Source organism: Chelmon rostratus, chromosome 16 (genome assembly GCF_017976325.1).
Source record: "Chelmon rostratus isolate fCheRos1 chromosome 16, fCheRos1.pri, whole genome shotgun sequence".
In the NCBI taxonomy this organism is placed as follows: Eukaryota; Metazoa; Chordata; class Actinopteri; order Chaetodontiformes; family Chaetodontidae; genus Chelmon; species Chelmon rostratus.
This window is the reverse complement of record NC_055673.1, coordinates 9446283-9462452: the sequence shown is the minus strand read 5'-3', so window position 1 is coordinate 9462452 and position 16170 is coordinate 9446283. Positions and strand designations below refer to the sequence as shown.

General features: G+C 46.0%; 1 protein-coding gene across 2 annotated transcripts; it reads left to right on the top strand.

The window, feature by feature from the left end:
- The first annotated feature begins 1544 nt into the window (after positions 1-1544).
- On the top strand, positions 1545-15619 carry efna1a (ephrin-A1a). Of its 2 annotated transcripts, none has more exons than XM_041955309.1 (5): positions 1545-1855; positions 12195-12490; positions 13477-13542; positions 13658-13753; positions 13883-15619. In XM_041955309.1, the coding sequence occupies exons 1-5, from the start codon at positions 1758-1760 to the stop codon at positions 14005-14007; spliced, it is 681 nt and encodes a 226-aa protein (XP_041811243.1). In that variant the 5' UTR covers positions 1545-1757; the 3' UTR covers positions 14008-15619. The 2 variants fall into 2 exon arrangements, with proteins under 2 accessions (XP_041811243.1, XP_041811242.1); XM_041955308.1 differs by having other exon boundaries at positions 13880-15619.
- The last annotated feature ends 551 nt before the right edge of the window (positions 15620-16170 follow it).

The window sequence follows — 16170 nt, the reverse complement described above, 5'->3', positions numbered from 1 at the left end:
TACTGTTTCGCTGGAATAGGATACCTTTCAGATTAAGTGTTACATTCTGGTTTCATCAGGAGTGTATCCCGCGCTCTCTGCATTCCTTCACCGCTTTCTTACACATGGACCAAATCCCTGTAGAGTTTATCAGATCACATCCCTGAATCTTATCTGAAATGGAGTCAATCCTCCAAACTCTGTGCAATTGGCTGTTTGAATTTATTATCCGGGCTAGGCTTCCCTTCTTTTTTTTTTCTTACTTTCAGTTTTTGTTGTGTGCTGCGATACCTTTGAAAGCTGTTATTCTGCTAAGCAGGCACAGCAAATAAAGTGCCATGTCAAGCAGAAGCAGGCTCGAAAACCCCCTCTGGCTGTCTGGCTCACCAGGCTGAACAAGCAGCTCGCGGTCCAGATTATCCATGTCAATGGAACAGAAAATGAGAATCGGGATTTGCAATGTATCTGACAGCACGGAGGTGCTTCCAGTTGATGGTAGAATAATATTTGACTGTCTAGGGTTGTCTTTATGTTTTATGCATAATTTCAAAGGCTTGGAAACGCATCATACTCAAAGTTAAGGTGGATTTTAATTTTACAAATGAACACCCTTAGAATAAATGTGAGATTAACACAGACGCCCCTAATGTCTGTCCTCATACAAAAGAGGCATAGAAAACCTGCAAGATAAAAATACCAGCTTCAGTTCAAGAAATCACTGTGCAAACACACTAAATGTTGCCTAACAGTGCTCAAGCAAGGGTGGTGCACTGCAATGATAGATAAGGCTCAGGAGAAAAACTTTACAGTTTGAACACATCCAACATAAGATAAACTAACTGGAACACATGCACAACATAATGCAATAGCCTTTCAGCAAATAAAATAATGTTCTGCAGCTTGCAGTGTTCAGGTTTCATGTACGGTGTGTCAGACAGCTGTTTAATTAACTCCATGCTAATTTGTCAGGCTGTATTTGGCGGTGTTTTGCGATGGAAATGTTTATTTTGCATGTAAGCCAATATGTGTAAATGATTGATTTCCTCTTTTACAACACTTTTATCCGTTTATAACCTACCTGCAAAACAATGGAGGCAATGACTTCAATTAAAGCTGTAGGTGTATTCAGAGTAAGTTCTGCTTCTCTTTGGTGCTACAGTAGAAGGTTTGTAAAGTATAGTACTATATAATTGTAAGTACACTATAAAATCTGCAAAAAGTGACTATTTTGAATTTTAAAAAATGTAGCACGACGAGGTTACTGTTAACACACATTCGACCAGTGACTGTGGATATGATATTGCAAAAAAAGGGAAAATTCTGACACAGAAATTCCAGAAAAATATTTTTCAGGGTGGCTTTTCCAGACATACTGTACATGCTGGAGTTGTAATTATGTGTACAACAAGTAAACATACATACAGAGAAAGCTGCGAAGCTCGCGTCTCTCGGACAGCCCTCTGATTGGTCTCCCCTCGGACAGAAGGCGGGACTCGCCGCTGTGGGCGTTTCACAAAAAGCAGCCACCACGCAGCTAAGGCTTTCATTCACTACGGATTTGTCGAGTTGACCTGGTCTCTCTGCGGCTTTTTTTTTAAATTCCTTAGATTCTGCTTGCTTTTTTTCTTGTAGAGCTGCTGCGAGCGTGAAGTGTTTTTGTACGTCTCCAGGTGCGCGGACGAGCTCTTTTCGGTAAACTTTTTTTTGTTTGTTTTGTTTTTTTTTTGCACAACCTACCTGAGTTGTGTTTGGTCTCTGCGCCTCCACTCCTCTCCACCATGGATTTGGTTTGGATTGTGGGCTTCGTTGTGAGCGTCTGCGCCTGGTTTGCTTCAGCGGAGCGACACAGCGTCTACTGGAACAGCACGAACCCAAAGTAAGTATCACTTTGAATCTGTGTTTTCCGATGTTAATTCAGGTGCTCCTGAACCCCCCTTTCAGTCTTACTGCAAGGAAACACAATTGTTTGGCATCGTAAATATATACGAACTTTTAACCTAATTATCAGTGCAGCTCAGATCATTAACACCCATACCCTGACGCATTTGAATAGTGGCATCTCATGCATATTCAGCGAGCTTGTTGTGATGAATTTGTGATGGAAGCGACTCGCTGCTGTTGTCATGATAATGCGAGACATTTGGGAGTCTCTCTGCCTCCCCCTCCCTGCCTTTCCGAGCTCGAACCTGTTATTATGCTGCTGTTTACCTGCAATACTTTGTCTAACCTGTTCAGATTTAATCCGTTTAGCAATCTGCGTACCTGTGTTACATCGGGTTGTGTCATCCATGTCTCTTGGTGACTTGCGTGTGAGCTCGTGAAACTGCTCTTTAATGCACAGAGAAAAGCAAGGATGAGGTTATATTGAAGAACATAACCAGGTATGATCTATAAATACTGCTGAAAATGCATCTCCTTATTGGACTGTTTCTCTCTTGTCCGCAGTTATCTAAGTTAATTTATTTGTAGGCGTCCATCAGTAACTAATCAGTGCAGTGCTGTGTTTAATTTCACTGCAAAAAGTCTGTGAATTTGTGCCCCCTCTGTTATTTTGTGTCTTCAATCATGAACTGAAATCCTATAGGGGAGGACTTTAAATTTCCCTTGACACAGGTTATATTTTTTGTGTCGGTTTTACAGGTCTGACTCACAGCCTAACGTGTTGAAATATCTGTTGCAATCTGACAGAGTCCTCACCTCTGTGTGGACTGGGAGGCTGCTGTATCTCCTAAATCAAGAGATATCACACAGGCTTTAGGTGGCTGTCAGGGAGACATAGGGGTGTTCATATTTCAGGCGGTAAGACGAGTAATAATGGTGTATGACAGAGACAGAGGAGGTAACTCGAGGCCTGCCCGGTAGGTCACGCTGTGGGAGACAGATGGATTGCTCAGGGAGGGAGAAATTTGAGCTGAAATTGTCGGGGTTAGGGGCCATTCGGAGTAAGTGGGGGTCAATTAGAATTATGGTTGATGATGGCTGGGGCGAAGTGGCTCGGGGTACGAGGAGGGTTAAGTCTGCACACCACAAAAGGAACTTGTGCATGCACCCACACATAAAGACGCCCACTCACACACTCCAGGCGGGCAAGCACAAACAGAGACTCCTGGCAGACGGTCGCTCAATCACACCAACCGACGCCATCTCAATCAATCAGTGCTGGGATAAACTCTCTCTGCTGTGCAAACACAAGTTTTATCTCTGTAGCAAACATTCAGATATTCAGATGTTCTCCCGCGAGCTTGCATTCAACCGCTGCTTCCATCCTGATGTCCCCTGTGGTCGCAGCTACAGTGTTTACTGTTCTCAGAAAGGCCGTAATTATAGTGACAGAGCCTTTCACTGAAAGTCAGAATGAAGTCAAAGTCCCAGATCGACATATTGTTGTGTCCCCCGCTGTGGAACAGCAGTGATCACTCCTGTACATATACTGGTAATCCATCCGTTTGCACTTGCTATTTTTTCCAGGATGACTGTGCTAAATCTCTCCCGTTGGCTACTCTTAATCCTGCATTCGCAGAAAAAGCACAGAGTTTCCGAGATGTTTTCATTTGGTGCTTTTCATCATTCCCGGCAATCTGCTCTCCCCTTTGACCCGTCACTCGATACAGTGTGTTGACGTCCATCTTTTCCCTCGTGAGATGTGTTTTTCCTCCCCTCGTGGTCTCAGTTTATTGTTCCATCCTGTTGGTCAGAAAGCTACCGTTAATCAGATTGATCTCAGATTGATCGCTTCGGTCCGTGTGATGCAGGCTCATTTCCTTTTTCCTCTGTATGTTTGCTGAGGGATTTAGCAACACACACACACACTCATGCATATACATGCACAGTTGCCCCGCTCACCACTAATGTGTGCATGTGTGTGAGCACGCCTTGGGCCCTGCTCACTTCCACAGTCGTATCTGCCTGTAGCTCAACAACCATTTGATTTCAGCACAATGACATCTATTCCTGACAGTGTGCGTTTCACCACCTCCGGACCACTTCTCCGTATGTTTGTAACCTTTGTATCTGACCAGCTTAATCACTGGTTGGTTCCCAGAAAAGAGGCTCACCAGTGCGCCCAGTCAGCTTGGGTCCCGGCATGCCAGTGTGTGTACGTGTCTTTTGTGAAGGGAGTGTCTGTGCACAAGCCTTTGTATGTGTGTGCACGCGCTCGCTTCTACGACATCACCGGATTCGAGTGACTCACGTGCTCTTGTACACATTAACCCAGTCATACACACACACACACACACACACACACACACACACACACACACACACACGTGTCACATGCTTGTGATTGATGTTAACATCGTCCCAGGAGCCCGCTGGACTCTACAACTCCAACGTGAGGCAACAATCTGCTCGTTCACTGCTTCTTCCTCCCTTCTCTCTTTTTTTCCCTGCTGACAGAGCATGAGTAGACCACCACCTCCACCACCCCCTCCTCCTCCTCCTCCTCCTCTGCTTTGTACCTGTCTCCCCCTCTCTCCTGCACCTCCCTCCCCCTCTTCTTGGCCAGGTTCCCTCTTCAACTTGGTTCTGTGGTCTCCAGTTCTGGGAGTCTGTTAACTGTTTCATGGCGCTTTCGCACACACATCTGGTTGATGTTTATTTTAACATCATCATCATCACCTTTCTGTTATGACACATTTTTGAGATAATCTGCTCTAACTCTGAAGTCTTTGTTTTGCTACGTCTTTCTAATGAGCGCTTTGATTTCGGTAAAACCGCAAAGAAATCCGCTTCCAGATTGTTCGAGCTTGGCGCCGCCATTTAATTCATTTAATTGAATCTGCTTTTTGAGCCGTGTTGGCTCAAATGAGGGTGTTATTTAAGGTATGTTTCACCCACATGAAGGGTTTTTCTCTGGTGTTTATCCAGTCGATATCAGTGTTTTGTGATGCTTCCCATACAAATTGGGGCATGGTCTTCACGGTGAGCCACAGAGAAAGAATAGTAACTGGTGTGACCGATTGGGGGTCAGAGTTCAGTATGTGATGAAGTGGCACAGCCTCTATCAATCTGTCAGTCATTCTGTCACGGCGGTGGTCCCTGAATACTGGCTGCCACTCAGGCCAGCCCCTCTTCACACGGCCGTGGCTCTGCCTCTGGGAAACTCTCATTCTTCGGCCCTCCTGTCTTTTCGGTCCCCTTCGCTCCTCCACCAGCTTTTATCTCAACTTTACAAGCTGTCCCTTTTCAGTCTATTATTTCCTCAACTCCAACTCTGGCTCTCGTAGAAGGGGGGAGGAGGGAAGCACGCTAAGAGGTGTGGAATTTTTTTTATCATTCTTGGCACCCATGGCGATCCGTCACAAGGCACTTTGCCCTTTCCTTCACGCTTTTTTCCCCCTTCAGCTCCCTCCCTTAAAGCTTCCTTCTTCTACCTCCCTATGAAAAGCCACTCTAGTCTCTCCAGCAAACCTGTTTTTTTTTTCCACTTCTTCCTGGTCCTTTTCACCCATCTGTCCATGTGTGCTTCTGTCCCCCCTGAGTGTCTTGCGGTGGAAGTGGTAGAGCCAGTCTGGGAACTCAGTCCATGACAGAACAGGATTTAAATGAAGACAGAAGTAGGTTAGCGCATCTGTTTGCATTTTGAGAGATGAACGATAAGACTGGGTCGTCACGTCGGCGGGCGTGATTAGGTGGACACAATAGATAAGGGATTTCTGCGATTTCCAAGTAATCTGAACCGAAGCCACTTTCCTCGAAAAACATCCAGGTTTCCCACTTCTCATCCTAATCCAGCCTTCGTTCCAAACCCTCCCTCCCGCTGGTCGGCCTTCTCGTCAGTAAATTCCTAAGTCTGTTGCCATCTCGAATCGTCTGTCCCCATCCCCCTTTAATCTGGCCTTGTAATCTGTCTGGTGAATTCAATCTGGGGGACAATACTCTGGGAGATTGTCAAACGGGTGGTAATCGCCTCTCATAGGCTCAATGATCATTCAAGTGTGTTGACGCCTATCTTTACAGTCTGTAATCTTCTGTAAGAAGACTTTACCTCAGTGACCACATTGACAAGAGGGGTTTTTTTTTGTATTCCAAAAGCTGATTTTCTTCCTGTTCAATATTCCCACTTGTTGTTGCAGTGTCAGAGGCAGGAGGGCTTGTTTTATTGACTCGATAGAGAATCAGGCCAAAGGTTTTAACTTCCCGCAGGCGCCCTGTCAGCGTTACCAAAGTCTGCACGCTGTCTGCTGTGCATTTCCCTATGAAGTGCTGCACTTCCTGGCTACGTCTTTTCCCGGGAAAACAGCGTATCCTGTCTGCACAATAAACAATACAGTTCTCACACACCAACACACGCAAGACTGTAAAAGTCTGGACTCGGGGGGTTGATTGAATTTCCCAGGCCCATGTGAGGAGTAGATGCGTTTAAACTCTGAGAATAAGTAGATTAGCGGTGATTAATAGTGATTGTTTTTATGAGGGTTGCACTCAACTTGAGGATGATTTGGGATCCGCCTCCCCGCCTACCCTGCTGTCAGATCTGACTGTCTCTATTGGGATTCTCCTCTGATCAGCGTCACCCTGGTCAACCCCACCAGTGTTCCTCCTCCCCCGCTGCCCATCCTCGTGCCTCTTCCTTATCTTCCCAGCAGACGTCCCCGGCTCCTTCCCACCCCGATGCTCCTCTCTGCGCTGCGCACACAAACCACAGAGGAAGAAAAACTCTGTTTGTACTCAGATTTATGATTATGATATGATAATAAGTGGAGCCCGCATCGTCTCACGACATGTGCGATGGAGAGATACTGAGCTTGTGTGTCCTCCAGACTTGTTTGTCAAGTCGTGGTGACATTCAGTGCATCAACAGCGTATATGTGTTTGGATGAGGAAGAATTACGCAGCAAGAGTCAGATATTATCTCTGAAAATTAACCATTGTGTTTGTTTTGTTGTGTAAATAATAGTCATTGTGTAACTTTTGTTTTTCTCTTGCCTTTTTACTCTTGTTTGTTGGATGTCTGGGTTGAGTGTGTAAACATGCCCCCACAGCAATTACTGCCTCCCCCTAGAGGCCAGTTGTATTATTACCATCATTAAAACTAGGTGTCTGTAAGCAAGCAACTACCTGCTTCTATTACTTTAAAAAAATCAATTTCATAGCCGTGGCCTGTACTCACATATTGTAAATTCCCCATGGAATTCATTAAGCCACAAGCTCAGGAAAAAAAAGACACTGTGCATGAAAGTTTTACCTTGCGGAAATCAATCCAGCAAAATCGATTTTCTTGTACAGGTATTTGCCTCCTGAGAAATGTTATGTCAGTGTTGACCTTTCCGTTCTGGCCCTTATAAGATACAAATGGCTCAGGGGACGGCGTGAGACAGTTGGAAAGAGCATATGTATTCATCTAAGCCTCCTTAGTGCAGTGGAATCAGCCAATTATTTCTCTGCTGGACTTAAAGCTTTGTCGCTTTGCTGGGTGGCAAAAAGGAGCTCGACTAGTTCAGCCAAGAACGCCGGCAGAATGACCAATGATCCGGACAGACAAAGGTTGAATGACAGACGGGAGAAAGCTGATTGAGATGGATGACAAAAAGTCACACGGTGCAGTGGAGGTGGAAGGCTGGAATATTAAGTTAAAAGGGGGCAGAGGGAAAAAGAGTCGAACCATATTTGTTTCAGTGACGACCCTGGCTTACCCACGCCTTATTGTGCATGGCTCTGCAAACAGTGGGTCAAAAAGTTGCATATTTGGAATACCACAGGTTGTGATTGGTTCAGCAAGTCCGGGTGTGGGGGGAGGGACAGAGTTGACATGAGGATCTGGTTTGCTTATTGAGTGATGAAAGACGGACAGAGAGTGGGAGGGGACGGCTGACACTGATGGATGAATAGTTGGATGGATGAAACAAAAAAGTCCAGCTTAACTAAGCTCATGATGCACCTCGGAGAGGCTTCACCGCTCTCTGATGTGCCACCTCCCTCACGGAGTCACGTAGCTTTCACAGATATATCTTGAAAGAAAAAGCCCCCTTGTGTCCAGTGTCTTTCATTATTCTGTTCTCAGTTTCCCCTCTGCAACCACGGACACACACGCATAGTCAGTTTGTCTCTTTTTGAACTCCAAAATGCTGTCGAAAGGAGTAATACCCCTTCTATGTGTGATAACAATAGAGGTGGGGGGGGGATCTCCACCCTGCCTGTCTCACCCCTCACTCTGCCCTCAGCCCCTGCTCTGGGCCTCGCTGTCCACTCTAAGCCCCTGTATTAAGCAGGGTCTGGTGCTGATGAATGGACCAGAGCTCAGCCTCTGCTCCACCCAATAATCCAGGCTTGGAAGAGCCGATTAGGTGGTCCCCGCATTCCGGTTCACTCATCTGTGACGTAGGCTGGTCACCTTTTGGGTCGCATTAATGGTGGATGTAAAACCCGGGAGGAAAACGATCATGTTTATGTGGTTAGGGTGACTGCGCGGGGGGCCGCTAAGGGACAGCACAGGTTAAGTAGACCAGAGCTCCTGTTTTAAGGTGGCGCGGTCATAAATATGTAGTTTGTCCTGCCGTGGCCTTCGTGGGCCTTCAGATGGCTCTGAATCGATCTTTAGAGAGAGCGATTCTCATCATAGCACAGGTATACGGAATTTAAAATGCACAAGCCCCCCTCTGGCTGACTGTTCCTGTATAAAATTCTCCAGTGCTGACTTGGCGATTGTCCGACCTTTGATCCACATTGCGGCCCCTTCGCCTCAGAGGTCCGGCATTCCACAGGGCGATAGAGTGCAGAGATGAGAGGGTGATGGATGGATGAAAGGAGGGGGTAGAGGTGGAGAAGAAAGCAAAACGCTGGCCAGAGAGATTAAAGAAGAGAGATTAGACTCCAGCTCCTGAAGAGGCTCCAATAAATCAAGAATTCCTTCTTGGGAGAGGAGGAAGAGTAGCTGGGAACTGTCTGTTTTTCACCAGATTGTGCGCCTGCATACGCACATTTGCCCACTTGACATTCCCTCGCTGGTATCATCGGTGTTCATTATCGCCATTTATTATCCACCTTATCAGGAGTGAAACACACTCCCAGATTCCTAAGAGCTCCACAGTCGCAAACACAAACACACTCAGACACAAACAATAACACATTTAAATGTCTCGGGCCGAGACAGACACGCAGTCCTCGCTGCTTATCTGCCACAAATCATCCTCAAGTTAAGGCTACAACAAGTCGTCCATGCTGTTGCTTCTGCTGCAGCTCCGAGCGTCACTCTCATTAAAGGAGAGAATTCTGGGATAAACAATGGGAATAAATCAAGACAGCCTATTGACAGAGAGGGAAACAGTCTCCGAAGAGGAAAATAACAAGGGACACACACCAGGGGAGGCGGAAAGAAAGAGGATTTTGTCTGCTAAAGTGGAGGTGGCGTGATTTGACTTTGTTAGCGAAACCTTTTCACACGGAGGCCTAAACTCTCTTTGAAGTGCATTACTCCAATCAGTTAATTAAGCTGATGATGTGGAACGTTTCAATGCCGAGGCGTTAGAGGGGAACAAAAGGCAGCAGGATAATTAAAACTATTTGCCATTAATAAAAGGGGCTAGCCAGCCTCCCCGGGTGCGCACTCAGCCGCTGTTCTCTCTGCTAAGTGAGGTATTCCATCAGCGCGGTCACACTGTGAATAGAGACACTGTATGAAACAGTGGCATTGATGAAGCAACTGTAGCTCTCGCATAGATACTCTAACTGAGAGAGACTTCAAAAGCCATTTCCAACTCAAGCCCTTTGACCCCCCCCTGCCCACGCCTATTCATGCCCTCTGTCTCCCCCCAAACTCTCAGCTAAAGGGGCTGGGAAGTGGGGAGCAGAAGGGCATAATTACCCCCCTCCGGGGCAACTTTAATACCCCTTTTTGTTCTTTAATTGCACCCCCCTTCGACCCCCTTTTGATGAACACATTGGGAACATACCACAACCAGTTTGTAATCGGGGCTCCGAGTGAAGAAGGGATTGGGTGTGGGGAGTCTGTTTGTGTGTGTGTTCAGTGTTTGCAGGGGGGTGATAACTCTGTCAGGCAAAAGCAGACAACAGTGTTTGTTCAATAGTGTTATCGATTCGACTGGAATTGAAAGTGGCAGGGGGAAAAAACACTTTAGCGCCAATCTGGTAAACAGAGCGTGGCAGGCAAACTGCAGATAAGCACTAAGCTGTCTGGACCATGGCAAAATGATAATTATTGCTCTCCCCCCTGCCGAAAGTTGGCCGGAGCACAATATTATCAGCACAGTTAGATGGAAGTTTCATCAGTATACTAAAACGGTGCTTGTTTTCCAGTGGCCCTGCGTTGCTGTTGTAATGGTGTTGCCAGCTAATCTTGTCATCAGCATTGAGGGAATTCAGTCAAGCGGAGAGAGGTAAAGGTGGGGGGGGGCAAGAGTCAGGGTCCGGTGTTTGGAGCCACAGCGTCTGTCCTTTTACCAGGGGGTACCAGGGAGACCCCTGCCACAAACAACAACACCAGCTAACGAGCGACGGGGGCCTGTGCCTGTGCACTTTGATCGTTAGTCACACATATGGACCTTGTCACACAAACACAACCCCCCCCCCCAAATGCTACTTGTTACATTTAGGGGGTTTTGTGAGAAAATGACTCTCAAAGAAAAATCTACTGGGGGAGCGAAAAGCCTTCAGCGGTGAGGTTTTTTCCACACTGAATGTATCCGGTTAGCACCCTGTAGGCTTTTGAGGACTCATAACTCTTTAAGATCTGTTGATCTGATTAAGGAGCAGTCTGTAACTTTACTCACATGCAGGCTGGCTGCCCGCTTTTCTTGGGTTGTTGAAAGCCTCATGAACCGTCCGTGTATTCATTGCAAAAGCAACAAAACCCTATATTAGACACACATTCTCCTCGTGTGTTGTGAAAATATTTAAGTCTGTCAAATTTCAGCCATTCTCAGGGAACCCATGGTGATCCAGAACAGTAGGAGACGGTAAACTGATAGGCATCGCTTGGGAGCTCAGTAACCGGGGAGGAGGAGGTGTGTGTGTGTGTGTGTGGGTTCGGTGGGTGCAAACAGTAGGTAGCCACTGCTTTAGGTTGTTGATAGATGGGAATTACTGGGAAGTGTGTGTGAGTTTGTGTGTGCTGCTAGCGGCCAGCCACCGCTCCGGGCCGGTGATAGATGGCTTTGGCTGCGAAGAGAGCATTAGCTGTGAGCCGCCCCTGGAGCAGTCACTCAGTCAGGGGGAAGGGGACAAAGCTGAAATACCTTCAGTGACAATTCCCTGCAGATAAACTCGTAATATCTCTGAAAGAAAATCTGTGAGGGGGAAGGCTTCGTGGACAGTTGAGATAAGGCCAATCTAAACAGCCTCGGAGTGTGCTAAATTGTTATTTAGCCAAAGTCCCCGGAATAACTGAATGGGGTTTGCGGGGACATTTGAAGCTGGTTGAAAAGTTTTCTGCAAGTGACCCGGGCCCAAGAGGAGTGGGAGGACGTTCAGTTTACTAAGAAGACCATCGTAAAGAGGGTGGAGCGGGTGGAGGAGTGTAGGGAGGGATGCAGGGAGGAGGGGAGGCAGACAGTCTGACTGTCTCTCTGTATTTGTAATGAGAGGGAATGTGGTGGGAGACAGTTACAGACTGTCACCAGTCTCATGTTGTGCATGTCTGCCTGCCTCTCTGACCCTAATGAATGGGTTAAAACATGTGTGACCTTTATTTATATCCCCGCATCTTGAGGAAAGTCAGGTGTGTTTCTGCTCCTGTTCAGGTGAATTTGTCACCATGGATTCTGCCTCTCTATCTGTGTGTGTGTGTGTGTAGGCCTGCAGATGTCAATACTCATCTCCGGTCTTGATGGCCTAACTGACTGCTAATGTTTCTCTGTAAACATCATTCAACTCCACGGGGACGTGGGATCAATGTGCACTCAGTGCTAACTTGCAACACAGCAGCAAGCAGCAGCAGCTACACTTGCTTCACGTTCATCCATATTTATGTGCATGTCCTCTGCGGATCACTCCCATCCTTATTGCGTTTTCCCTCCTCATTCCGCTCCAACACGCACGCGTATCCTCAGTCACAAACAGTCCGCTCCCGCTCTCTATCTCTCATTCCCAGGCCTTGCAGTCTTTCCACTGATTTCCCTGTTGTGCACGGGCATGTGGCTGATCAATATATAATCACACGATTTGAGGCTTATATTTATTACCGCTCCGATGCTATAACCACGGTTATCAGTCTCCTGCCACTTGCATAACTGTCCTTCTCTGCCTCCTCCCCGCAGGTTTCTATGGGACGACTACGCCGTGGAGGTGAAACTCAATGACTACCTGGACATCGTCTGCCCTCATTACCCGCAGGGTGAGGTGCCGCTGCTGGATGCCGAGCGTTACGTGCTCTACATGGTGGAGCGCGAGGACTACGAATCCTGCAAGCCCCAGTCGTACGATCAGATGCGCTGGGAGTGCGGCCATCCGTTTGCTCCTCACGCCCCAGAGAAGTTCTCGGAGAAGTTCCAGCGTTTTACTCCGTTCACTTTAGGAAAGGAGTTCCGCCAAGGAGAAAGCTACTATTATATCTGTAAGTGTCCATATTACAGGCCAGTATTTTTACTAAGACTCTGCAGCCACACTAGCAGCTCTGCAAGGCTGTACTTAGACACAGCAGTGCTTTGAGCTCAATGCTAATGATGGCATGCTAACATTCTCACTATGACTTTGCTAACAGGTAAAAGTTAACATGCAAACATTTCCTAATTAGCACAAATTCCAATTTTGACCTGATGATAACTAGACGAAAAGCCATTGATCAAGACAATTATAACAGTTCATCTTGAGGGGGACGCATATATATGTACTGAATTTCACGGCAATCCATCCCATAGTTCAGACATTTCCCTCAAAACCACAAATGTCAACCTCATGTTGTGCTATAGGAAAAGTCAGAGGTTCATCAAAGACTTTATTCATCATATGGGAGCCATTAATGCCTATTTTAAAATTTCACGGCACTCTGTGAGAGTTGTCGAGGTATTTCGGTCAAGACGACCGACCTGTCATCTTGCTATCCCTGGCGCCCCTCTGCAGGCATGGCTGAAAATCACCATTGTAATGAAATGAAACTAGGGTTAAGTTTTGCTGTATTTTTCTACTAAGTGTGATATGCTGGAGCTTTGTGGCCAGCTCTTTGAAGCTCGACACGGACATCAACTGGGGTGTTGGCTCGGTTTGCCAAGTTTATGCAACACTCACCCTGCTAGAATGTAACCACAAAGAGCAGGCAGTGTTGTCACCCTGACCATGGCTGTAATTAGATAAACGGCAGGACAAGACACACTTCGCCTGGTCACAGATGGCGTCCTAAAGCTTTGTCCCTGTGTCTGTCTGCCTGTCTGTCTGTTGCCAAGTGTGTGTGTGTGTGTGTGTGTGTGTGTGTGTGTGTGTGTGTGTGTGTGTGTGTGTGTGTGAGCGCGAGCGCGCATGCATGAAGGTGAATTAAGGGGCCAGTGGAGGATAAGTGCATTAGTTAGGATGTTAACGCCTGTGCTTCTTCCCTCTTCCCTGCAGCCAAACCTTTGCACCACCATGGACAGGAGTGCCTCAGGCTCAGGGTGGACGTTGTAGCTGCTGATGGTGAGTTAATCACGCTGCTGGCTGCAAGGAGAGCAGCACAATGACCTCTGGTAGTTGTGTCAGACTATTGCAAGGCCTGTGCAGAGTAATTGATGGCATTTTTGTCTTCTTTCAGGCTCTCAAGAGGCCAGAGTGGCTAAAGGAGGCACAGGTGGGGCTGGAGTTGGAGCTGGGGGTGGGGTTCACAACCCGTCCAACAGACTGCCTGCAGGTATGTTGACCAAACCTGTGTCCTTTCTAATTATCCCTGACCTGAAAGCAATCCACGTACGTTTAGGATTACGTTGGGGTGTAAATATGCAGTGCTAATGTTTCTTCTTTCTCTCCCATCTTCAAGCAGATGACCCAGTTGTGAGACTGCCAGACGTCCAGAAGAGTGTACGGACAAACTCTGCAGCGGCAGCTACATCCCTCTCAATTCTCTCATTGCTAGTCCCGTTTTCATTACTGCTATTGTTGCACTGAGAGTACATGAAAGGACTGCTGTTGGCAGACATTTTTTCAGGGACTACAATGAAGACAGTCCGTGGGGATGAAACCACTGACTCAAAAAGACAGTTTTCAGTGCCCAGTGCTGGCCACAGGGAGAGACTTTCAAAGCATGTAAAGCGCAGATGGACTCGCCTGCACTACACGTGCTGAGTGACTCTGAGCATTTGCAACAAAGAACGTGTGCTCCGTCTTATTTTTCAAAAGGTGACAGTATTTTTTTCTTGGAAAGACCCAGCTCTCTTTGATTTGTATTTTTTTTAGGGGTCTCTCCAAAACAACAACAAAAAAAACACGAACCTCTTTGGATGATAACCCTAGAAGAAAATATGAAGAAGCTGAAGAGGAACCTAAAGTGGCCGAGGAACAATCAAGAGCAAAGACGCCAATTCTGTGTGAATTACACAGATATACCCACATTCAATGGAAAAGTCATCTCTTACCTTTTGAGCCAAAGATCAGTCATCTCTCCAACTTGTACACTATTCCACCCTTGAGTATTGTGTACTATTTGTTGTATTGTTATTGTAATGGTATTGAGTGGCATTGATGTCCCAAGTGATTACTTTCTCTAAATGTAGCATTGGCAGACACAGGGGCTGTTCTCATGACTACCATTCCTTTGCAAACTCGACCATGTGCTTATATACTGTAGCACTAATACTGCACAGTACAGACACACCGACATACACTGCACATGTATAACACACACACACACACACACACACACTCACATCAGATGACATACAGCAACAACATGAAAAAAACACTACATTGAACTGTTACGTGTACATTCTGTGAAGATAATTTATAACATTTGCAGCTGAGAAGTTTTACTGTATATACCATGTGCTCACGAAGAGAAATGTTTACCGTTGGCAGCAGGGAGAGCTTTTTCTCGCTCTCCTGGTAGAGTTAGTACTGGCGTGAAAGGGAAAATGTGTGAGTTGAAGTGAGAGTAAGAAAATGTGCGCAAGCGAGGGAGCGACTGGATGAAAGCGTGATGAGACAGATTTTTTTTTCTTGCCAAAAGCAAACACTGAGATGCTGTGTGCATCGCAGAGAGGCTGGACTTCTCTGCTTGTTGCATCTTGCCCCTGTATTGGTTAAACTGTCTGACATGAAGAGCTGATATCAGATCGTTATTACTACAGGAGCCCCCAGCCCTGTGCGTCATGGTGCTTTCCTTCATGTTTGCAAGCTCCATTGGGAAAAACAAGCATATGCTTCCAAACACAGCGAAGCAATCATCTTTTCAGACTTTCAGAACGATTAGCACAGTTTTGGATAATTTGGACATGTTCTAGTCACCCGTTAAAGACAAGACACGGCATCAAACCGAGTTGCCAAGCACATCTTCACCTGACAGGCTGGCTTGATCAACGAAGCACAACAGTGTATGACTACCATTGAAGTCTCTTTTTTTTATCTGAATTCTTGTTACCTAATTTTGTACATGTGTAAGTAAGAGAGGTGTATAATATGTATATATATATATATACATAGAAGATTATATAAAGACCTGTTTGATAACTATGCTAAATGTGAAAATTTCATGTGAAATAAAAAAAAAAGATATTTTTGGAAAACCAGAACAGCTTTCATGTGGTTATTTTGGGGTTTCGATATGGCTGGTGCTACTATTGACTGGAATAACACAAAAGTGTATCTGACATCCATGGTTTAGCAATAATTAGCAAATGTTAGCATGCTAACATGCTAAATTAAGATGTGGAACATGGCAAACATTACACCCTCTAAACATAATTATGTAATTGTTATGTTGTTGTTCATGATTATGGATAAAGGTTTAGTAAAATCGTCCTAAATGACAGATCACTTTTTCCCTTGCAGCTAACATGATTTTGAAATCTAGCTCATTTCTCCTTTTGATTACACCGGCGAGATCTCAGCAGAAGTAGCCGATAGCACAGATAATGACTCACACACACTAATGTGACAGAGAAGTGAATAGAGTCAATGCCAATGCAGGCACAAATGAGAAAAAGCCACAATAGAGAGAAAAAGGAAAAAGGGAGGAGAGGGCTATTTATTATTCCCATTAGGGTCGCCTTTTGGCATGAAGATGGAATACACAGGTGTGATCCATCTACTGTCTTTATCTCAACCTTCTGGCGA